General features: G+C 39.1%; 1 protein-coding gene and 1 non-coding gene across 3 annotated transcripts; both read left to right on the forward strand.

The window, feature by feature from the left end:
- The first annotated feature begins 3,411 nt into the window (after nt 1–3,411).
- trnal-aag (transfer RNA leucine (anticodon AAG)) lies at nt 3,412–3,493 on the forward strand. The gene has a single exon. It is a non-coding gene; the product is annotated as a tRNA-Leu (tRNA).
- Nucleotides 3,494–5,334: 1,841 nt separating this feature from the next.
- naa40 (N-alpha-acetyltransferase 40, NatD catalytic subunit) lies at nt 5,335–15,512 on the forward strand. 2 transcript variants are annotated; one of them, XM_058625704.1, is made up of 9 exons: nt 5,335–5,494; nt 5,580–5,682; nt 8,119–8,214; nt 10,019–10,071; nt 10,257–10,352; nt 10,888–11,046; nt 11,126–11,209; nt 11,569–11,646; nt 12,157–15,512. In XM_058625704.1, exons 2-9 carry the CDS (start codon nt 5,677–5,679, stop codon nt 12,302–12,304), a joined length of 720 nt encoding a protein of 239 aa, XP_058481687.1. In that variant the 5' UTR covers nt 5,335–5,494; nt 5,580–5,676; the 3' UTR covers nt 12,305–15,512. The 2 variants fall into 2 exon arrangements, with proteins under 2 accessions (XP_058481687.1, XP_058481688.1); XM_058625705.1 differs by having other exon boundaries at nt 5,365–5,682.
- The last annotated feature ends 164 nt before the right edge of the window (nt 15,513–15,676 follow it).

Here is a 15,676-nt window from a genome sequence, read left to right on the forward strand (position 1 = left end):
CACTTCCACATCTCCTCATAACTCCTTTGCACCTCACCCTGACTCCCATCCCTCCATCCCTCTTGTGAAGTCTCTGACTTTCTCTGTTATTTCAGGAGATGCATGCTCTAGAATCAGTTGTAATAGAATGCACTCCTGCTGCATTCACAGTTGGACAACCACCATGCATGTCTTGATATAAGTGCAGTGAAACGATGCTGTTTGCCGCCATCATTATTCTGTGATGATGGAACACTGATTACAGAGAAGTTAGGACCCAAATGGCTCGTAATATGTGATATGGCATTGCATCGGTGCTCACAGGCTGGAAGTCACTAAACATCCCTGAAGATGCCATGTTACCATGTGCCATAATAGATCTGTGGCCCATTTCCCTCAAATCACTATCTCTATACTGTACAGTGATGTGCAATGTCATAGTGCCATACAGCATATATAGCATTCCTTTAGGGGTGGCTTGAGTGAGCTGTGTGTTTATATATAGTCTATATGTGCTGTATATATTCAAATATGTAAATCTATAGAAAGGATCTTGAGTCTATGCTGTTCATTTCTGTGCTGCATGGCTAGAGATGCCTCATCCTCATCCACCATTCTCCTCTGGCTCTTTCCACACTGCATCTGTTGATCCCCCCCCCCCCTCTCTCCTCTTCCCCACTGACTCTCTACTCCTCCCTGCTCTATCTATCTATCTATCTATCTATCTATCTATCTATATATCTATCTATCTATCTACTCATTTCTTTTTCCTTTGGTGGGCATTGTTGAGCTTGAACGTACCAACAGACAAGCGTAACACACTTTCATGTTTCCAGACGGAGGAGCGGGTGGGGGGGGGGAATAGAGAGGAGGACAGAGTCACATCTCAACTGAAAAAACCCAGTGCAAGTGTTTCCTGCATGTGTCTCAGCTGTATGCAAAAACACACACACACACACACACACAGACTTGTATACAATGAAAATCAGGCCTCTGCCTCAAGTCCTTGTCCCTCACTGCTGCGCCCCCTACTGACGACGTATGAAATACCTACTGATGGCTAGAGACAGACTCCCTGAAGACAAAAGACTGAGGGCGGGGTTTAGAGACTGGGCCATCTGTGTGCTGGGGAGAGCTGCTGCTCTGTGTGTGTGTGTGTGTGTGTGTGAGTGTGAGACCCATACAAGGCCTTTATTTGCCTTATGAAAAAGTGGGTAGGCCTGTGAAAATGGCCATAAGATCCCATATCTTCATTGATATGTAACCATTTTATTTTGTTCTCCACTTCCACAGACAAATACAATTTGCGTGTAAAAAAAAATTCATTAACTGCAAAATCAACATAAAAAAAATTCCCATTTCCTTCCTTTATTGTGTCTGTCACTTTAGAAGTGGTAACATTTTGCTTTGCCCCAAACTGTGGTTGCTCATTTAAGTACAGCTCATATAAATAATATGGACATGACCGTAAAAGTTTTTACAGGCCTTTTTTTCACCACAGGCATTTTGACATTATTATAGCAGGAAAACACAGGTGCTACTGATCAAGTGGTGAGGAAGGACAGCAGCGTGACAGTGAACAAAAGTTTAATGGAATTAAGCCGTCATACATTTGACTGACATTTGATCATTCACGCCTGTGCTTTTTATTTTTTATTGTCATGAGAAAGTCTCCACATTTAATACTTTATGTTTTATAAGAAGTGTATGAATATGCTTGTATGAAGAAGTATGTATTATTGATATTTATTTATTGATATTAAATTTATATTTATTGATAAGACCAGTTACTAACAAAGAACCTACAGCAGTCGTCTCTTTTTTACATCACTCATGGAAAAAATGCTCAGCAACAGAAAATCAAATAGACTTTTTGTGATTTATCAATCATCAATAGGGATGAAAAACCTCGTTTCATATTTGATTTTGATTGATTTGTATTGCATTTTCTTACAAAAGCACTGATATTCATGCATGTGGCCCAACAGAAGTAAGTGGCAAATTGTTCTTAGTGTAAACCTCATAATGCACTGGGTCCAGCAGACCCATGAACATTGGCTGGGTTAGAGAAATATATAAGGGTTAAGTTTAACAATGCCAAAATGTTTAATTTTATACCCCACACTGCCATCTTGTGGTCACTTTTACTTATTGCTTCTCAACTTCCTCTGGAGCTGATTTCACCCTTGCTTTTACTATTATTATTATTGTTTAATTTTATACAACAAGCAGGATATGGCTCTGTCTTTGACTGTGAACCCTTATTTTAGAAAAACTGACTCAAATGTTTGTAAGGCGTTACATAAATAATAAATATTCTCCATTTCAATTAAAGGTTTATGTGCTGGTCTCTGTGACCGTGTTCATACCTGGTATTACAATAACAACTCATTCAAGAGCACATGGTCCTCTTGTCTCATGTCCGAGGTCTAAATCTGCTTGGCTTTACACGGATTTCATCCTTTTAAAACCAATTGGGTGCAACTTTGTAAAATTACAAAAGGATGTAATTCATATAAGGTTCCAGTATTTACAGAAAACAGAACATAACCAAGGACAGGACCTCTATGTCCTTCAGGTATTGCAGTGATGAACAGTGCATTTAAATCATAGTGATGTAAGATAAGATAAGATAAGATAGTCCTTTATTTGTCCCACAGTGGAGAAATTTACAATGTTACAGCAGCAGAGACAGTAAATATAAAGATAATAAATAATAAACATGCATTACTGAAAATGTACAATATTTAAAGATATTAACACTAAGACTATAACAAAATGTACATTGTAGACTTTTGCAGAATATACACAGTATGGTCTTGATATTTACAGTATAAATAGACAAAGTTTGAACATGAGAAATTGTATACGAATGAGTGTATTGCACTTACGTAAACAGTATATTGCACGTGGAAGGGAGGAATGAGGAGCCTGGTTATGTGCGGTCTACTGAGAGCAGTGCTTGTTGTACAGTCCAACAGCTGCTAGATGTCATGTGGAGACAGAGACAGACACATGAATCATTCATTCATTAAAACATGTATAGTATAGGAAATTACTGATCTGTTTAAAATAGTATAAGGTGTAATAGTAAAATAGTAGTAGTCCTGAATGTTATATTATGCACATGTTTGTCATCTTTATCTTTATATAACTTTATATAAAGTTTATCTAAACTTAAAAATAAAATAACTTTTATTGAAATAAGATTCAATAAGATTAATATAACGTGTGAATGTGCTCTCAGTGATCACATGATAGTAATAACTGCACTGTATTCTTGCTATCAGAGGTCAGAGGTCAATTCGTAACAACCTGGATATAGCCTGTTTCCTCATTGTCCAAACAAGGAAACCCAACTCGCGCTAAACCGGTGGTGCTTTCACGTGCTGTCGGAAGATTGAGACTAGTCTGAAAGAGATTGTGAAACGTGGTAGCGTGGCCGAGCGGTCTAAGGCGCTGGATTAAGGCTCCAGTCTCTTCGGAGGCGTGGGTTCGAATCCCACCGCTGCCAGACTCATTTTCTGGGGATCTCAAATGTTAATATCTACCTTCTGTATAAAAGGATAATCTAGTCGAGTGACTATTACCAATGTGGTATACATAGATAAATTGTGCTGATTTTGCTTTCTGTGTGCAGTCATGAGGAGATATGTTTACTGTCACTGTGCACAGAGCAGAGAATTATGTCTACGCTTAAGGTTAACGTCATGTGGAGGATATTTTTATTTACTACTTACACATGAAACGATGTAGAAATAAGGCAACAGACTGGGTTAAATAATAATAATAATGATAACAAACAATAGTGGAAACAATAGGTGATCAGAAAAAAACAAAGTGGAGTAAATAAGTCAGGTAGATGGTGAACACACATACACACAAACTTGTTTTTATCTTTTAGTGAGGACACTTATAGATGTAATGCATTCCCTAACCTAAACCCTTACCTTAACCACCCAACAAGTAAGTGCTTAACGCTAACCTTAAAACAAAGCCTTAACCCTGAAAAAGTTGTGGGGCCCAGACAAAATGTCAAAATGACAACATTTTAAAACACGATATGTTACGTGCTTGTCATCTCGTGGACCACTAGGGGTCGCTCACGGACCACCAGTGGTCCGAGGACCACACTTTGAGAAAGGCTGTTTTAGACATTTCCCTGCTCCAACACACCTGATTTACATGGTCAGCTTGTCATCAAGCTCTGCAGAAGCCTGATAACGAACCATTTATTTGAATCAGGTGTGTTGGAGCAAGAAAACCTCTAAAACATCCCAGCCAGTGGGTCCCCAGGCCCAGGTTTGGGCAACACTGCTCTGAACAAGCACGATATGGAGACATAACAATGAACTCACCAGCATACATAAGATGATTAACAAGCCTCACTATACAACCATTCTTACACTTTTGTAGTTCCCTCGACTAATTATCTGTGTATAAATTATGAAAAATTTCACAGAGAGTTTTGGAGAAGAACTAGTTCTACTTACCTACAATTTTACTATCTTACCAGTCTTGTATAAAGTAACTAAAGGTATCAAGTAAAAGTCTTAACGTATACAACATTTACTTTACTGAAGTATCAAAGGTAATTTTCTGATATAAAATGTACTCAAGTTTTAGAAGTAAAAGTAAAAGTAAGGCGTAAGGTACCACTGAGCTCAGTGGTAGGGCGAGTTGTCTTTCAACTGGAAGGTTGTGTTTTCAATTCCTAGCCCTGCTATTCTATACGTGTCCTTGATCAAGTCAACCCCATGTTCCAGCGTGAGTGGGTGAAACTGTAGTGTAAAGACTAGGAAAGCTCTATAAATACAGACCATTATGGTCTGTATTTATATATGGTCTTCTTCTTCAGATTTTATTTGGTAGTAACGAGTAACAAAGACAGTTAGAGGGAATGTCGTGGAGTGAAAGTAAAAGTTGCTAATAATACAAATAACAAAGAAAAGTACAGATATATGAATTGTGTACATGAGTACAGTGTAAAAGTATTTATACTTTATTATATTACGACACTGAATGTTACTATTTTTTGGACTGTATTTTTTTTCCTGTGGGACCTATTTCTAAATATCTTATTCTACTTCTACATACTTTCTTTTATATACTTTATTCACAGCATTTCTACTTGATGCTACTTTGCAAAGCTGAGACGACACTGAGTTCAGCGGATGCCATGACTGGTAATAATGTTGCATTGTTGCGAGTACATGACAATAAAGAATGTTGAAGACGTTTGTGTTAAAGTGAAAGTCTTTAAAGTCTCCCCTCCAGGACAGAGGCGGTTCGCAGAAATCCGAGCTCAGAGTGAACACATGAACGCAGCACAGTTGGATTCGGCGGACTCAGAGCGGAGCAAAGAAAAGGGCAGAGCAGGAGCGGTGATAATTGCAGCCTCGCACCCTTGGCGCCAATCAGACTTACAGAGAAATAAAACAGTGGCCATTTCCATTGATTGTTTTATCAGGTTTGCGCTTAAGCCGCCGCTGCTGCTCCTGTCACAGTCACATTGGTTGGTATTTGTGCCCACCAACATCGTCAGTAGCACACTATCTATCATTGTCATATTAATGTAGCCCATTTCTCTGTGCCCGTAGTCACGATACGATACTCATAACTCGGCAGCGGCAGCAGCAGCACAGGGACAATAGAGGCGTGTTTCTCCTGAGGGGAGCGATAAGACACAGCGGCAAAATGGGGGTGAGTTGTCTCTGTTTGGCTCATGTCTCGTTGCGACAGTGGCGGAATGAACGGTGGGTGATTTGGGGCCAGTGTGATGGTAAAAGAAAGAAAGAGAGAGAGGGGAAATGGAGAGAGACCATGGTGGATTGATGTTGCTCTAGGTGTTGGTTAGCCATTTAGCCGCCTGTGTAGCAACGGCAGACATTAGCATTAGCTCGCATCATGCTTTATTAGGCATTTCCAGCGTTATTAGCGCACTGTCCTGACTCGTGTACACACTGAAATCCCCCGGTGCGACATTCTTTAGCGTGCTAACGGCGTTAGCTCCTTTTGGTGTGCTTTAATAATGACCAGTGCTCGGTTAGCTGTTAATGCTAACGTGCATGTGTGTACATTTGAGTGCGCCGTGTCAGCCCACCTGGTTTTAATACACTCTGGTGATTATTGCACCAACCAGGCCTTTAGTCGTAGTCTGTTTCCCGGTCTTGTAGTTTATCCTCCACTTTCACTCGTGATAAAGCAGTCCACGTGTTTGCTCAGTCCCGGCTCAGACTGCAGCCTCTCTGTGCTTGGTACAAACCTAATGCTCCTAGCTACACTTGGTTTTTCAGTGCATTCCTTCCCATGTTACCTCTCCTGCTCAGGTCTGGATCTAAATGAAGGAATCCAGCTAATTCCTCCATGTCTGTCTCCTGCCATTGTTTGTTCCTGATGCACCAGTCTGGCATTTCTGCACTGAAAACACGTTTCTCCTCATTTCATTAACGTGTTGTGAACAGATGGGGTTTCCCCAAAGCTTGCAAATGCATTTTACTTGTGATTATTTTCAATTTATCTAAAAAGTTTCCATCACATTTTTCTGGATGACAAACTCAAATGCCCCATTTTCTGTGATCAACAATCCACAACTACTAGTCCATATGTGTTGCACAGTCTACGATACCAATAATATTGTAATACAATGATTCTGTCATAATCAATATATTGCAATCAGTGATATAGTGATACATCATGATATCTGTCTTACTGAAGGATCAAAGCATCCGTGAAAAGTTGAAAGTGTGAGTTTTCTTTATTTACAACATGGAGAACCAAGTGCATAAAGTCTATATATTGAACGTGGATCTTTTTAATGTACCTTTCTCCGCCATTATCCTGCTGTAAACATCAAGTAGTGACTCCCGGCGAGTGAAACTGGCAGGGACTGTTTAATTTTGAGCACCTTTTTCATTAATTAAAATATTCATATTTGCCCTGGCATATCATGTATCATATTTCATGAGGAAGGTCAGCGATGTGTCGACAAAAAGACATTTTGATCCATCTCTCTCCACAACAGTGTTTTTTTATAGATGGCAGCAGCATATGGTCACATTTTAGTAAGTAGAACCAGATAATGTTCAGTGTTTGCTTAATAGGTGATCAACCTCACTTTAGTTAAATGTATCTGTTAATTTCTTCCATTGACTTACCATATTATTACCTCCGCCTAGTGCTGGGCATTAAACAATAACTATATCTTCTCGTGATAACCTTTGTGCATATAACGGTTCAATATGTTTATGCATTGCACAAACATTCTGAGATATAACATAGTAAAATGGAATCTTTAAACAAGTTGTTCTTTTCTGTCCATTAAAAAACATTGAAAGTACTCACAATTTACTGGTCTCTTTCACCCAACAGCACAGAATTAGATCAGTATGTCATCATTTGACATTTATCCTGATAATTGTCACTAAAGACTGGTTTGAAAGTATTTTCTTGTGAGTAACATAGCTCAGAAAGTAAAGGTTCAATCAGATTCTAATGAAATTACCTGGAAATGAAGGTTATGGCTCAAGGTGGCTTTTTATTTTTTAAGTAATCGTTGATAAGTCACTCAGATCCTGACCTACATATTGTGATCAATCTATTTAGTTTGTTAAAGTCAAAGTGTACACAATATAAGATGAAAGCTGCTAAATCCAGTTGCAACTTATGTCTGTATTTCTAACTCACCCATGTCGCTATAAAAATGTGATTCTTCCCAATTGCACCATAAATTGCATCAACCATCCTCTACTAACTGCTAGATAAGTGCATCTAATGCAGTAGAACCTATGCTAAAACTTAGACATGTCTCTTGGGTTGAGCTGTTTATGCAGCATAATGTCTTGTTAATTGACAGATTTGCTCTTCACACACTTTTATAAGTGGTTTGTGTGTGATTCAACTTAAGATATAATATAAAATGGTATAATGCAGAGCCAGGAATACTTTTTGTCCTGCAATAGAATGGATTAAATGTAGACTTGAGGATTAAAATGAAATATTCTAAGCAAATTAAATGAATAGATTATGTCAGGGCTTTGTCTCTCTTGGGCTTCTAACATGTTTTTTGTGAGGATTATGAAGTACAGACAAGATTATGTTATTTTCATGTCTTATTGTCTTTCTCTTGTCTTTCTCCAGAGGAAGTCCAACAGAGCAAAGGAGAAGAAAGCCCGGCGTCAGGAGGAGAGGGCAGCTATGGACGCTGTCTGTGCCAAGGTGGACGCAGCCAATAAGGTAACCTGGAAGCAGCTATCATCAGCATTACAGACATTTTACCTCTGCCTTGGAGGCTGTGTTTTTAGTCAGGTTTGTCTGTTTGGTTTTGAATAGTGTAACTAAAAAACAAAATAATTATTTTGATGACATTTCCTGGGGTTGTAGGTTATAGCCCAAGGAAGACATTATTGGATTTTAATGGCTCACCAAGGACAAACGGAAAAATAATTATTCTGGCTGTGTAGTTGTGACAGCTGATTTAAAAAAATAAAAATAAATGCTATCTGTGTTTTCAAATGTCTCACTTTAACGCACCCACCTCTTTTCAGAATTAAAATATCCTCTGTTGCCACTGTGCCCACGCTGCCCTAATTACTCTAACTGATACGCACATGACAGGAAAAGCAGAACACAGTGCCATATGTTTCTCTATGCATAATTAATAAGCAATAATAAATCCGCCCTGTCTAACAGAAGACACAGCTACTGCCGCTCGGTTAGTAAACTGTGCTCGAGCGTTGGCGGAAAACTGAGCCCTTAAACTTGATGCTTCCTCAGTCACACTTCCTCTGAGCAGGTCTGCCTGGCTGTAATGATTTCTGTGTCATTTTGGCTCAAAATGGGGCACTTGATGTTTCATGCTGTTCTCCCTCCCGCCCCTCTGCTCTTTTGAAGAACTAACAGAGGAGTACTGCAACAAGAAATTCTCTGTGTCATATGGTTGGGTTTATTATGCTGTTGCCAAGAGTAACATTTTTTTCACATGGGATTGTTGTTTCAAAAGAGTAAGTGGTGCATTCATTTCTTACAAAAACAGTCAGGATCCTGATCCAGTTATGTTCCACTGAACAAAACCACGAATCAGGGCCGACCAGTAAAATCCTTTTCAAATCAAAAAATGTGCTATTCAATTCTATTTTGAATGTTTTAGCTGATGCGTAAATCAAAAAATGTTGGACAAGGTGCATATCTTTAAAGTTGTTAATGTATTGATGATGCAATATCTGTCAGAAAAATCCTATTTGGATAGTTCCCCAAATCATTTGGCCTGAGAGCACAGGCCCAGAACTCAAACACTAAGCAAGAGGTTGTATTGAAAGTCTTAAGGGCTTTTGACATTGGAAAGTCAAATACTCGATCAACCGCATGGATATATGTCATCAGCATATATTTAAATGTTAAACCAAGTCTAAACTAATTTTTGTTATTTTCTGTTTGTGCTTCTCCACCTGCTGTTTGTGGAAAACAGTGTCATACTTTGTATTTGGACTGGACTTTACAATCCTATACAATTTATAATTGTACATTGCACAGAATTTTCAACAAACTGCAATTCAAAGCTCCAAAATGTGAATTTCGTACAAAGCATAGCAGTGAGGCAGTTGTCATATTTAAAATTTTAACCATGTTTGCATTTATTTAAATAAACGTAACATTGTTACTTATTAACAATATCATCCAACGACATGTGTGCTTTTCTCGTTGGAAGTGGTATAAAGTTTGTTTATTTTTGATTAAATATAACTTGTCACAGATACCACAAGCATGTAAAATGTGAAGAATTTAAAAAAAATTGCAGAATAACAGGGGGAATGATTGCTGAATTGTGCATTGGGGTCCAGTGTCTCCTTATTTGAGAAACACAGTAATCTAGATTATTCATTCTGACTTTGGTTGGATACTTATTATCATGGTTGACTAATTGATAGTTATGTTATTTTCCTGCCTGTGCGAGACAGATAAGGTCATACGAGTCATTTTATAGAATTCAATGTATGAAGACATGGTGATTTCAGGCTAATTTTGTTTCTATGTCTCACAGCTGGATGATCCACTGACTGCCTTCCCAGCTTTCAAGAAATACGACAGAAATGGGTATGCATTGCTTTGTTAGCCTACAAAGGACTTATTCAGTATTTCATGAAATGCATAATTGTTAGATCTGCCACATGGCGGGGACAGTTAATCTGCTGGTGGGATTTCTCTCTGTCTTTCTCCCACTTGGAACACATTTTTTCACACATTTGTGGCGTTACTGACCCTGTAGTCCTCTCTTTCAGGCTGAACCTACAGATAGAGTGTAAGAGAGTGACCACCCTCAACCCACTGTCTGTGGAATGGGCCTTTGAACTCACCAGAGCCAACATGCAGACACTGTAAGGAACCTGTCCTGTCCCCTTGTCTCATTTAGAGGTGTAGTTCAGGAACAAAAAGACACACTCGCGCAGATTTGCACGGTAGATTAGAGCTGGGCAGAAATGCAGACGAGCCAGAAAATCTTGGTTCTCAGCAGAATTATGGAGTGACATCAAACAGGAGCAGGGTAAGATGTGGATGAGTGATTTTCAATGAGTGTGAATGAGCTCAAACTGGAGTTTGACGAAAGAGAGCAGAAGCAATCCAGACATATTTGAAATGGGACAGAGAAATGACTACAGCTCATCATCTTGACTTGTTTTCAGTTTAGCAAAAGGCACATGGCCATTTGAAACTTCAGTGTGTTCCATTCAGAATAGTATAGAACTTTATTGCCCAGCTGGAGCAGGACATTTTTCTTTGTTTGTCGTTATATATATGTGTCCAGCCTACACTCTGTTTAAATTAACTATGTGATTTATTACATTTTGTTTGATGGATAAACATGTAGATGTTGCATTTGTGTCAACCTTCTCTTTTTGTGCTGTGCTGTAGGTATGAGCAGAGCGAGTGGGGGTGGAAGGAGAGGGAAAAGAGAGAGGAGATGAACGACGAGAGGGCATGGTACCTGCTTGCCCGTGATGGCGACTCTGCTCCAGTGGCCTTCTCTCACTTCCGATTTGACGTGGAGTGCGGGGAGGAGGTTTTATATTGGTAAGATGCCAATCGGAGAGTCAGGGCACAGCCATTTTAAGTTTCACCTCTTGTTTTAAACCATCGTCTTGCTTGTCAGCTATGAGGTGCAGTTGGAGAGCAGAGTGCGGAGGAAAGGACTCGGCAAGTTCCTCATCCAGATACTACAGCTTATTGCCAACAGGTAGAAACTGCAGCTATTATTAAATCAGTCTGGGCCTGTGGGAAATTAAGATGACATTTGTATATATTTGAAGCATTTTTTTGTCTTTGACCTCTGAAGCTCGTGTCAGAATGGAAAATTTAGAGTGTTTACATTTTTGATTAGTGGGATGTAGGCAATATAGGATTGAAAATATGTACAAAAGAAAAAGGAGGATATTCACACACCACATCTATGAAACTGTTTGTAAAGAAGCAATGTATATAATGATTGTGACAAGAAAAGCCCGCAGGACACACAAGGAAAATACTTTGGTCATATCCTTGGGTCATGTGAATATGAAGGTAAATGGTGTTTGTTTTTCTGCTCTTCCTGTTCAGTACACAGATGAAGAAAGTGATGCTGACAGTTTTTAAACACAACCATGGGGCTTATCAGTTCTTCAGAGATGCTTTACAGTGAGTATACAGACTCTACAAGACTGGTTTAATGTTAAAAATAAACGCTTATCTTGTATATCACTTTATTAATCACTGAACGGTGTGAGACAAGACAGGACAAATATCTTCTAGGAGTCTTATTAGCGGCCTGTAAATAAGTTATCACGGGGAGACGGAGTGTGACGGAGCCACCAACACAAGAGTGTTGAAAATTGTGAATGAAATATATGATATGGAGCAGTTGACTCATAAAATAATAACTTGATAAGATCAGCGTTGAGAGAAATGTACTTTATTTACATGTCAATGACAGGAGAATAGATCATTTAATATTTTATTGGGATTCACTCCTGGGTCAAATGACTCTGCAGTGACAAAACACAGGACAGAACAACCACATGCAATGGCTATGGTGTTAATAATGACCCCTTTTTAGCTGGTTAATTGAAGTTGTAAGAGGTTTAAGAGTCAGAAAGTAGCTGTGAGTACGTACATGATCTTCATATCCTTCTCATCACACTTTTTTAGGTTTGAGATTGATGAAACCTCACCGAGCATGTCCGGCTGTTGCGGCGACGACTGCTCTTACGAGATCCTGAGCCGGCGGACCAAACACGGCGAGGCCTCGGCGGGACACACCCACGGGGGCGGGCACTGCGGGGGCTGCTGCCACTGAATGGACTTCAGTTACCCCTTTAAGATTGGTTAAAAAGCAAGCAACTTTCGAGGCTGTGTGTGAAAGCTTGAGCTGCCTGCTGATTCTACAAACAGTAATGAGTTTAACCGACGGTCTCTGTGGCTGTTAATGGAGTATGAATGGATGGAGCATGGAATACCTGGCTACAGCTGTTTAACATAGTAGGGTTTGAGATTTGTGCGTCTTAAGTGTATTCCTGCCAAAAGCAGTATGCAGTGTGAGCTTTCACACATGGCTTCTGTTTGTTGTTTCCTACGTCTTGGTTCCGTGTACAAACTATCTTTTTCTCATTCTTAATGATTATTAGTAGTTTCCAGTCAAGAAAAAGCCTTTTACTGATTTCATTTACCACCACAGTCGACCTCATTCCACCTCACTCTCATCTCCTAATGTGCTTTACTGTATCAAATCATTCTGCACTGCTGCTTGGTCGAAAGTAGTAAATGAAGTTGATAAGTGATGCTCAATCCACGATATTGTCACTGAGGGAAAATCGGACTATGTAAAGTTTCCCTGGGATCTCGCACTGAGACTGTTTGCTTGTTTCACTGAATCAGGAATCCCGGGATTAGATCAAGTTCATTTCCCCTAAACGGCGTCAGAAGCCCTGCAATATTTTTAACACAGGTTAATACGCACATATGGCTTGTTACTTATTTTTTTAAAACAAAAGCACTGCCGCAGCTGCACTGTTTTTGAACCATGTTTGTCAGTGAAACTACTGTTACATGATTACAGTACATTATTAGCAGTCGCCCACTTCTCTGTTCAGGTGATAACTATATTAGTGTCTCCCCTGCTTTTATTCTTTTGTAACTTATGAAACAAGACATTCAAGGTTTTCATCATGAGGACTTTTTCTTCCAGTGACTTGAGTTTAAAAAAAAAAATACCTTATTTCTCATTGTCTGTTGCTGTAAATCTGCGTCCAACACAGAAAGTAAACTTTGCTTTAACCCACTCTCATATTTCCTAATTGGAGGTACATGACATGAAACCCTTTTCTGTTTTTCTACAGTATTTTCACACTTTCACACCCTTTTTCAATCAGAAAAAAACCTTTTTCAACCGGAGAAAGTGAAGCCACTTTTCCACACGCTTCATTGTGCCTCTGCGTTCTCCCTTCATCTTATAAAGGTACTAATAGATGACGGCGAACTCATTTAAGTTGAGCTCATCTTTAGTCACTGTTGTACAGTTACATTTCTACTACTTGCCTCTTCGTTCATTTAGTCTCCGAGAGGTACTAATGATGAACAAATCAATGCTGATGCTACTTTGGGTGTATTTAAAATTGCTAAATCAAACCTTCCATCCCTTCTTATATACTTTCATTAGCATGAATGAAAACAATGATTGGTAGAGGCCGCCACTATTCTATTACCATTCAAAGCTGGTGAATGCTTTTGCTGTGGAGGAATGAGCACAGATGAATGGATGAGTCGATTGATGATGGAAGAAATGACAGATCACTGACTGGCATCATCATGGTTGTTACTCCTCTTTACCTCAGTCGTGACATGTTTTCTCAGTCCGTGCTCGTTAGTTTGCATGACAAGATTTAAAAATGAACAACAAAACGAATCGATGACACAGCGGTGATTCGGCTTTTGAGTTGGAGCTGCTTTGTTGGAGCTTTTATCTAAAGTCCTTGTGGTTCTATGAGCCTAGATATTTCATCCAAAAGTTCCACGAACATTTGTGTATGTGAAGGTGGCAGGGCTTGCATGAAATTGAAACGGTAATGTGAGATGCAGCTGAGGATTTTAGACATTGCTCTACTAGTCGAACTAAAAAGGCTGCTGTAACCACTTCAACCTTTTTTGTTCCATATCTGTTTACACAACCTTCAGGGTATTTTCGGACAATTGCAAGTGTTAGTCAGCTGCATTTAGAAGCCCTATGTATAAAAACAAAACAAAACACAACACCCTTTAATTCCAGGACTGTAGTCAATTTGCACAGATTTTGTGTGCCGGCTAGAGGAGGAGGTGGAGGATGTTTTTCTTCTTCTTTACACTACTGTATAGGAGAGGGCCTTAACTAGGTACGCTTTGAAATGTTTGAAAACGGCTCTTATCGTTAAGGTTCAAGTTGAGATTTCTTACAGATCATCACCTGGTTAGTGTGTCAAAAAAGGGCCAGAAATAGAAAGTAGGCTCATTTTGTCAAAAGTTCTTAGCACTCCATTAATGCTGAAATGATCTGTGCTACCTGGGGTGAAGCTTTCTGCTCCTCTCCAGACTTGGTGGAGACAAAATTCGTATAAAGAAAAAAACAAGGAAAATCCAGCATCTGTACACAATGTAATGGTATATCATGCTTGTTTGAACTTAAACCATAAACAACAAAAATGAAACAACATATTGCTTGTTTTAGTTTTAGACAGCCTTCTGATATGTACTGTAGTTCATTTTTGTACTGCATAAATTACAGTAAAAAGGTTGTACATAGTGGTATTTTATCAACTGACTGACGGTCACTCTCTCTTTCTCTCAGGTTAATCAAATATAATCAAACCTCATCTGTATTACTGAGCAGCCATGTTGTCAGTTTTGGCGTTTGCTGGATTGAATTGGCTGCAGCTCTGACCCCGGGTCCAACCAATCACAAATTACTTTGCGTAAAACTGAATCTAGGTTTTTCTTGTTTTAACACAAAGAAAGGGATGGTCCTACAATCCAGGGAGTGATTTTGGTTTATGTTACGATACAGTAAAAGAGACTATGCCTTGGAGATGGGAAATGTCTTGAAAGCAAATGTGAAATAAGGATTGAGCTCACGTAGTTAAGTGCTCAGTGGTTGCATTCAATCCACATGGATGGGCTGTGTTACAAAAAGAGGCTCACTTAAGTGAGCCAAACTTGTTCTGAAGTTGGTGAGTACGTTATTTTAGTAAATGGTGACATACCTTCATAAATCAGATCCTTCTGTTTTCTCTTGTATATAAATATATATAAGCAGTTAATCCATATTCATTTTCATTTCTTGGCCTTTTACTGGTAACCCCCCCCCCCCCCCCCCCCCCCACACACACTTTTTTAAACATGTGAAAAAAAAACCTCCAGGTTTAAGAGTGAGTGTTCAAGTCCTGTCCTTTAACGATAATGAAAAGGAAAACTAAGTCATTCTGCCTTGTCAGTGTTTTATTTGTATGTTACAAATAAAGGAAAGTTGTTTGACTTTTCCAGAGATGCCCTTTCATTTGTACTGTTGTGATTGAGTTTTCATTTTAAAGAGGAATGTATACATAGGCTCTTTCTTTTTAGAATGGAAATAAAAATTAAAACCGTTTGATTCTCAAAACCAAAAAAATGTGAAAACCCCAACCATAATGCAGCCGTTTTAAAT

The sequence above is a fragment of the Solea solea genome, chromosome 3 (genome assembly GCF_958295425.1).
Source record: "Solea solea chromosome 3, fSolSol10.1, whole genome shotgun sequence".
NCBI lineage: Eukaryota > Metazoa > Chordata > Actinopteri > Pleuronectiformes > Soleidae > Solea > Solea solea.

Excerpts from the sequence above, each read along its gene's own strand:
- naa40 (XM_058625704.1), top strand. Across the intron at positions 10,072-10,256 it reads AAGAAATACGACAGAAATGG|GCTGAACCTACAGATAGAGT; the intron begins GTATGCATTGCT and ends CCTCTCTTTCAG. Across the intron at positions 11,210-11,568 it reads CTACAGCTTATTGCCAACAG|TACACAGATGAAGAAAGTGA; the intron begins GTAGAAACTGCA and ends CTTCCTGTTCAG.